General features: G+C 38.0%; 1 protein-coding gene across 2 annotated transcripts in view; it reads left to right on the forward strand.

Moving 5' to 3' along the window:
- Positions 1–9606, forward strand: part of Sema3e (semaphorin 3E) — a 220933-nt gene that overhangs the window by 171972 nt on the left and 39355 nt on the right. For both annotated transcript variants that reach the window (XM_075956081.1, XM_075956082.1), the window contains one exon: positions 1234–1327. In XM_075956081.1, coding sequence (XP_075812196.1) covers positions 1234–1327 — 94 coding nt within the window. The remainder of the gene's footprint in view (positions 1–1233; positions 1328–9606) is intronic.

A 9606-nucleotide genomic window follows, 5' to 3' on the forward strand; every position in this document is an offset into this window, starting at 1 on the left:
CCCTCTCCCGATTTCCTGCCATCCAGACCCCCTTCTAAGTTGTGCACAGCAGCTGAGCAAAAAGTCGTCACTGTTGAGCTCAGTGATGGAGTCACACACCTGGGCTCTTCTTCAAGGCTTCACATTCAAAGACAAGACTGGACGGTCACAGGGATCAAAGGAACTCAGAAGGGTTACTGGAAGGGTTTTGAAACGGAAACGTTAGGATAGCCATCTTAGACTATCAGGCAGAGAGAATAAGTAAAGTACAGAACAGGACATGGGAGGTAGTAGGGTGGTGGAGCATGCTCCAATGAAGAGAAGCAGACCCAGCTCTGAGGGGTCAACTGCCGGGCGCTGTGGGTTCACGGCCGTGAGCTGGCTGAGCACCCCTCAGTATCAAAAATGTTCTGTTGCCAATTATTTTTATTTACACAAAATTTTCACAGTAGTTATTATGGTTAGTTTCCTAAATGCCTTTGTTGTACCCAAACTGCTTATTGTAGACTTGCTGTATGTGTATATAATGTGTATATGTGTGTATACACATTATACACACATTTATATAGGTAAAAATATATGCATGTATAGTGAGTGAGAATTTTTGAAGTCTAGGAACATTCAGAGAAATTTTCTGTGTTTACATGCATGAAATAGAGGCCAATAGTATAATAGTATTTTTGTGGAAATATTTTTATTTAATACCTATTGCCATGAAAACAGATACTAACGGTTTTGGATGAAATAGTGAATAGGATATCACACACACTTGTTCACTTACATTGAAGTAATTGTGAACTAATCATTTTAAATTTTCAGTGTTGAATATTTAAAAAATAATATGATGAAAATTATTACAATAATAATAATTATTATTATTATTCTTTCCCAAGTTATTCTAAACATTAATAAGGCATACTAGGGATATAAACCTCAATTCTGCTTTTATCACACTGTAACTTTTTCAGTGTTTCTTCTTTGAATTATTTAACTGATGCATCTCAGTATAATTGATTGATAAGAGGTGCTAATTTCTCTTATCTCTCATAGTCTCTAAAAACACTGAAATAGGATCTGCCAAGCCCCCAGGCTTATGTATAAAACTCAGTTGGTAACTAAATACTGTGCTGTTCCTGAGGTCCTGATGAGACCGTGTAGGTTGTTAGTTACATAGCCTTGTTATATTTTATCTGAGCAATTAAACCTTTATCACGGTTGGCATCTTCACAGTGTCTTTCTGTTTTTTTTTTCCAGGACCCCCTGTTTCACTTGGAGTCCCACAGATCTGAGAGAGGAAGGGGCAGATGTCCCTTTGACCCCAGCTCCTCCTTTGTCTCTACTCTAGTTGGTAATTATCTTTGCCACAAACATCAGGTAGTAGCCATGGTGATTGGAAATGTATTTTTCAACCTCAGAACATTCTTTGGCGTTTTTTATAATCTTTGCCTTTGACGAGTCTATCGGCTGCGATCTGGAGAAATGATGATGGTGAATTTCAAGTGACACTCTCTTTGGAATTTGATTCTAAAATAGCTACAGGTGACATTAGTACTTATGCCTCTTCATGAAAAGCAAACATCTATAAATACTTGAAGCAGTGGTGTGTGTGTGTGTGTGTGTGTGTGTGTGTGTGTGTGTGTGTGCATGCATGCAGAGGTCAGAGGACAAAACACAGGCCTCAAGTGTCTCCTTCCACCATGTGGATGTTAGGTCTGACTCAGGTCACCAGGCTTGGGGGCATGCACCATTAACTGCTCAGCCAGCTCATCCCCACTTATGTAAGTTCTTATTAAGCTGGAATATAGGTTAGAGAGGCTGAGCAGCTCAAACCAGCACTGAATGCGTGCCTTGGAACAATGCAGTAAATCATATTGTCTGATAGATACTGCAGATTAATTCAGGTTAATTAAATGAGTTACACAGTAAAGAAGCAGACTTTTCTGTATTACCTGGAATTGGAAATGACCGTTGAGGTACTGTGGCAATATGAGCACATGAGACGCTCTACATATAAAATAAATGGAAGCAATTCTTGACACCTAACAAGTATGCTAAGAGCGTTTCTTTGTTTTCAGTATTGAGTATCTCAGGGCCCCTATACACGACATTATTATCACACTTTCCCTATGTATAGTCCATTCTGTGATCAGTCCTCTTTAAAGAAAATGAGAAACTGTAACTTTTAGAGACTTCATAATCTAAGTAAGCCGAAAGAGCTTAAAATTCTTTGCTGACGTTTAATTAAAGTATTTACTGAAGTGCTGGAAAGATGGCTTGATGTTTCAGGATCTGATGCCCTCTTCTGGTCTTCATGGGCACTGCAGCCACATATTCACAGACATACATGCAGACAAAACACCCATACACATACAATTAAAACTAAAATTAAAAGAAACTAAACTCTGCTGTGTTTGTGTGTGTGATTCTCCAGACTGCACACTGGAGAATCCATTTTCTTCAGGTTTATCCAGATGTTGACAGGTCTTGTGTTCTGCTTAGTACATTTCCCTGTCTGGATTGTGGATGTGGGTCATAGAAACTTTGACTTAGCATTATAATTTAAGATGTTATGAAATGAGAATGCCACAGAGTAAGTTGACTTGACTAAACATGTAAATATGACTATTTTAAAATATTTTAGTTCCTCTATAAATTTGTACATAAAATGTGGGGTGTGTGTGTGTGTGTGTGTGTATTTATGTAGAGTATGAAGAGACTTTAAATATGAAAACAGAACTCTTAAGACAGTTCAGACAGTAGTAATCACAACATTAGGAATGTCATTCTTGGTGCATATGATATCCATAATTGCTAGACATTCCACAGAAATTGGCAGGATCTGAATTAAAATGCATACATTGGATAAACTGAATGTCTGGATAGAGTACAGACTGAGAAATTCTGGCAAACAAAAAACAAATTTTGAGATATTTCCCTTATTAGAAAGATATTGGAGTTTGGATATTGCATAGTATGCATTCCTGTGCTGTGAAATACTTAAAATTTTGGAAGAGAAGGCCAATCATTTAAACATTTTATTTAAATGGTGAAAATGGGCATTTCCATAGCTATCTCTGTCATTCAAGTCTTCCTGGAATTTGATTATTCATAGAATCGGGAATTTAACGTTGAAGTCTTTAACTGGGAGATTTACTGGACGGGCATTGCCAAGACAATGTCCCTGGACTACTAGATCAAATCACCATGTGCTGAGATGTGGTATGCTTGCCTTCTGGGGGCTGCTCTGTTTATTTAGAAGAGAAATCACATTAAAGAATAGCTTTCCAAGCTAAACAGAAAAGCTATGGAAAAATCCCTCCAAAGAGAAGAAATGAAAATATAAATCTTCATATTTCTCCTTTCCCTATCATCCCAAAGTACTTTGGAGAGATCGTTTCCTCGCTGTGGAAAGCTGTAGGCACTGGCCTGAGAACCTGATTATCTCTGTGAGCCACAGATCTTTCCACGATAGGAAGTTCAAATAATTCACTCAGTTGAAAAAGCACTAGAAAAGTGAGCCGGAAAATGGAGCTGCCTGACTTGGAATTTGGCAAGTTTGGTGTTTGATAGCCATAAACGTTCTGTTCTCATGGGCTAAAACAAAACCCAAGCACAGAGATGACTGGCCATCTTTTAATCATCATTCCTGTGTCTGTTCATATGTATGTCACAAAATGTGTAATGATTGTTCTCATGAAGACTAACTTCATGAGAAAACACTTGCACTGATAACAATATTCACAAGACTATGGGGCCTTAAAGAAGAAAAAAAGGTGGCTTTTTTTTATTAGTTCTTTGAGAAATTTTACACAATGTGTTTTGATTATTCTCCCCTTCCCCAACTCCTCCCTAATCACCCAACTCTCTCTCTCTCTCTCTCTCTCTCTCTCTCTCTCTCTCTCTCTCTCTCTCTTTCTCTCTGTCTCTCATCACCATCAAGTCCAGTTTGTACTGCCAATATATTTTTCGATATGTGATCTTCTACTGGCAAGTGACCAATTGTCAGTATCTCCTCCTCTAGGGTGTGATGTCCTGTCCTCCTCTTCCCTCCAGGCTGGGATTTTGTCTGCCAGGAGCCTGCACAAGCCTTGTGCCCACTCTCATAACGACTGATATATGCACATGTCCCATACATACATGGAAGCTTCTCCAGCTGGAGCTGTCTGTGACGTCTTCAGAAATCCTTCAGCATCATTCACTGTCCCTATACTCTGTCCTCTGCCCTGTGTTTCCACTCCACAACTCAAATGCTCTTCCCAAAGAGTGGCTGCTTTATTGTATTTCTTAACCTTCTGTCTTGAGCCAGAGTCTCATTGTGTGGCTCTGACTAGCCTGGGTCTGGTACATAGAGCACTCTGGGCTCATACTCACATAGACCCACCTGCCTCTGCCTCCCAAGGTCTGAGATTACTGTGAACCAACACCGCTGTTTATTTCTTAATTTTGGATACAATATTAATTTCAGTTAAATAATTCACATTATTTAAGATTCTCTGGAATGAAAAATAATACTATTTAGTAAGTGAAAGAATTCAATATTCATTCTTTTATTAAATTTATAACCAAATTTAGAAATGAAATGGTAACAGCTTCGATGTTAAAAAGAATTCAAGAGCAAAGCAATGGCCACAGGGAGTCACATTCCCCATGATCAGAAGCCAAGCAAGCTGAGGTCAGACATTAGTTCACCTCACTCCTCAAGTCTTGCTGAAGCCCGATTTGTTTGCCATACAGAAAAGCTCATGCCTCGAGTACAGGGTTTTTTAGTGTGTCTGTGTTTTGCCCATTTCTTCCCCTAGGGTAACCACAAATGTTCTCTCAAGGGCTGTTTTAATAACTGCTAAGTGCTTCCTAGCTTTCAAAGCTGTGGATGCCCTGAGATTTGCACTAAACCCAGTGGCCATGTTACTTCACGGCAGCTGTCTAACAAGCTGAAGGAACTTACCACCTCGCTTGCTTAGTAAGATAAAATAGCGAGCTTGTTATTTGGTGGTCAATAAATCGAAATTGATTAGCTGTTTTTTCTGTGTCATGTATTTTCTCTCTCTTCAGTGTTAGGTGTGATGCAACATACCTTAGGCTACCTTGTATTTTCTCTTTCAATCCTTTAGATACTTAACTTTTTACTGCCGCGCTCCGCTACCCGGTTTGCGCTCTATGCGCGAGAACCAAGTTCTCGAGCTTCGGGCAAGGGGCTGGAGGTTGAGGAAACACACGCAGAGACAGACCGACATGCAGACCTTTAAACACTGGTACCAAAAGCCCTTCTTTAATAGCACCATGGAGGCTTAAATACCCTGCAGTCAATGGCCAACAGGTGAAAATCCCATCCTCTGATCCTCTAGGTAAAGCACAGCTTCTAGTAACTTCAATTCAGGGAAGAGCAGCTGAAGGCCAGGACTCAATTAGTCCCAACATCTTACAGGCTATTTTCCCACTAATTTTGTTAGAATTTCTAGTGGACTGTAATTCTGTCACACCTGAGTACCACACTTGAAAGGAGCAAGTGTTTAGAGAGACCACGTTGGTGTGTCATGTTTCTTTTGAAAACTTCCTTTGAATCTCCTCCCTCTGCGTGTCTCTTTGTGTCTCTGTCTCTGTCTCTCTCTCTCTCTGTGTGTGTGTGTGTGTATGTGTGTGTGTGAGCGTGTGTGCGCATGCCTGCACCCGTGTTCGCAGAGGAGGACTGGTTGTTCCGCTTTAGCACTTCCCCCCGACTCCTTTCACAGAGGGTTTCTCATTTACCTGGCGTTAGACCTGTGCCCAGGCAAGCATCGGCATCACTTTCTCTCCAGTCCCCATGGCTCTAGTTCTCCAGGCATGTGTGTGTGTGTGGACTTGCCAGCTTCTCACATGGGTACCAGGGATCCAAGCTGTCCCTTATGCCTGCCCAGCAACTTCTCTAACCCACAAGGCCATCGTCCCAGCCCACAATCTGATACCTTTTACTAGAACACTCTCAGTGATTGAAATTAAAGAATTAATATTTGATTTCATGAAATATCCAGCACTAAGAAATTTTACTTTGGGGCTGGCAAGATGGTTTAGCGGGATAAGTGCTTGTAGCACAAGCCAGGTGAACTTAGTGTGATTTGTGGATCCCAAAATAGGAGAAATGTCCTCCTATCTCCACAGCTCCACGTGTGGCATACACTCTCATTCCTAACACACACACACACACACACACACACACACACACCAAACACAGTATTAAGTTTCAAGATACTTTTAAAACAAACTTTTTGGAGATCTATGATTCCGCATGAGTTTTAATAAACTACAAAGTCTTTGAACATTGGAATTTTTCATGAACTTTTGTGAAAAAATATTATTTGGGAATATATACCCAATTACCAGTTCTATGAATTAAACATACATGTTTATTGAATAAAAAATAATTGAAGAGCATAATAGGAAAATATAAAAATTGTTTCAAGCTTTTAGTGGCAAAGCATTTAAGAATAAGCAATCATTTCTTCTGTGTTAAGTGCATTTATATCAGGAGCAGTTAGGAATGGTTAGTCATGACTCGAATTCACCCCAGATGCCTAGGAATAGACCTCAAGTTACTCGCTTACCACTTTGCCTTCCCTAAAGAATATCTTATTCAAGCCCCCCGCTCCCCCACGCTGGCAGAATGCCCACTGTCTACATGCTGACTTCAGGCTCTGGCCATGACTACAGTTCTCCAAGGAGCTATTTGAATACTTTGCTTATATTCTAATTATTTCCTCAAATGAGAGAAAAAGGAAAAGAAACACTCAGCGTCTCCCTAAAAAAGATTGCTGCTTTGCAAGCTTGGGTTTCCATCATGCCCCTTAGGAATTTAACTGACCGTGGCTGCATTGACTGATGTCACTCGTTAGTCACTAACAAAATACGGCTACAGACCTGTGTGTCAGCAAATGAACACACTTTTCCTTTATGTTTTTGCCCCAGAAACCACCTTCTTAATATTGATGGTTAAGGCTAGTCAACTGGTAAGAAAAGAAAGTACCCACACGACAGGCTCCCTTAGGACATTTTTTATGGGTTCTTTAGAACAGACGATCACTTATTGACAAAGCAAATGTGTTTAATATTATTATGAATCTAGAACATGCATTTATAACATAAATAGAAGAAACATTTGAGTAAAATAAAATAAGGTTGCAAATAACTACTATGAATTGCTCCTACTAGACAATTAAAATATGTATTCCTACAGAGTGAATATAAATTCCGAAGATAGATAATAATTGACTAAATTCTTGATGACTTTCCTAAAATACTAAAGGTGTATTATGTTTAATTAAAACTACAAACAGAATATCATTAAAAAAGTGAAGTTGTGTAGAAAGTATTTATTCTATACTTTACTTTAAAGTAACTTACATTGGATTTTTTTATATGACAGAATAATCATCTTTTCTTCTTTCTCGAAAGCAATTTATGATATACATAATCTTGTGATAGCAGCAAGGCTTTGAGGCTGCAACTACTGTGTACAAATGGTAGAAACAAATTGAATCTATGGATTCATGGTTTAAAATTATAGTTATCATTAATATCATAGAATTAATAATAACAATGTAGTAATATTCATATTTAGTGGTCTTAATTATTGTTAATATTAAGTTAAAAATAAAAATTCAAGAATTTGTTTATTCATATTAAACGCCTGGTAGACTCCTATCAATTCCTAGTTTTTTCTGAGGTCACTTGAAAATAATTAATCAATGAATTTGGGGTGAGGCACAGAGGCGTTTGAGGCTTGAGCTAAAGAGATGAGAACGACATAAACATGGCACTTATGGATGAAATTCACAAAAGATATTACATCTTGGAAGGTAAATGAAAAAAATAAATCTAATCTTGTCCTGAGTCCTTCCTATTCTGTTTCATAGCATTTTTTAACACTAGAGGGGAGGCTTAGGTACATTTGACTGTTACTTCATGATGCTCTTTTTTTGATTCAATAAATGTTTACTGAACTTCTTCAATATCCCATATTTTAATAGAATATCATGTCAAGTATGTAAGAGTGAAAAGAAACCCAGCAGGATGATTGATATAAGTTAGGATGGTGTCCGTAGTGGAAGCAGCTGGCCCTGGAAGGCCCTGTGGAGGAGAGGGACAGGAGTCAAACAAAGGGAAGGGAAGTCAGTAGGGAGAGACCCCTTTGTTCCACAGGTAACGTTATGACAATAGCACCTTTCTCGGGGCCAAGTGGATGACCTGGAGCTGGACTCTTAGCTTGTTTCCAGTGCAGAATTTTCTCAGTTGTAATCTTACCTCTGTGTAGAGATTATCATTGAGTGTGATAAGTTATATTCCCTTCAGAATGCCCTGACAACATGTGTCTTTTGCTCATTGATAACCAATTAGCTGCCTAAAGTTAATACAATATTGCTCACCATTCAAATGCAGTTCTATAATAATTAAAAAGAGTATTTGGCACAAACATCACCTTGTTCTTATTCAAAACATCAAAATAGACTGGAAACAAGTAAAAACCGCATCTAAATTAATACATTTGTGTGCCCAGAAATACAAAGCCAGGGATGTGTCTGTTCTTATTGTTGCAACCCTAAATTTCACTCTATCCATGAATCTATTCCCTTTTTTAAATCAGGGAAATAAGGCTAATCTGGATGGTATTCATTCGTTGTTTCATTCCAGAAATTAGCAAAATAATGACTCGAAATTTTAATGACATCAAGTAGTTATGATTTTAAAGAAGTATATTTTAAGGAACTATTTTTTTTAGATACTTGTTCCACTCATTTAAATACTACTGTTCGGTATTAATTGTACCTAAGCTTAATTCTATTTTTTTTGTGTGTGTGTGTTTATTGTTGGTGTATTATCTTCCCTTTATTTTTCTTTGGGAAATGGTTTCCCAAGCACAGTACCTACCTGTTGTAGCCTGGTATTTTTTTCCACACTGATAATAATACATGAAGACAGGAACTTCTGAGGAATAGCATATATGCCCAACCAACATTTGGTTCGGTTTCCATAGCTTACAATTTTTAACACCTGGCTGCTTTAACAACCTCCTGTGAAGTTGAAATAATAAAGCCTACATTTATTTATTTGAATTTTTTATGAAGTATTTTCTTTCATCTAACTACAAAAAGAGAAATTGGGTAAAACTGAAAATAAATCTTGGAGCAGACAACCTGCCAAGAGAAGGCATCATTTGCTGTCGTTCGGCTGCCATCTACTGGCTGACATGGTCATTGTTTGGCCTTGATCAACACAAACAGAACTTTGAAACAAAATTCCAAATTGGGCTAAGTGAAGTAAGACATATGGACAGGAGTAAAATTGTATTGCCATAATAATAGTTGATGAGTCTCAAGTCCCGTTAAACGGTACAGAATGAATCCCAGAAGATGGTTTACATGTCTAACCACTGAGTCATTTTTTTTTGTCTCAAAAATTCTCTTCTCTCTATACAAAGATATGTATGCTAGTCTGATAAAACTTTACCAAATTATAATTTAATGTATATTCTATACCTTTCTTTTTATGCTATTTTCTTATGATAGTAACTCTCATTTGCTTATGTTAATAAATGATATGAACACAACAGATCTCTTCCTTGTTAAAGCTTGCTCTCTTGAGGAAGTTCAAAGAGAA

This window comes from Microtus pennsylvanicus, chromosome 22 (genome assembly GCF_037038515.1).
Source record: "Microtus pennsylvanicus isolate mMicPen1 chromosome 22, mMicPen1.hap1, whole genome shotgun sequence".
In the NCBI taxonomy this organism is placed as follows: Eukaryota; Metazoa; Chordata; class Mammalia; order Rodentia; family Cricetidae; genus Microtus; species Microtus pennsylvanicus.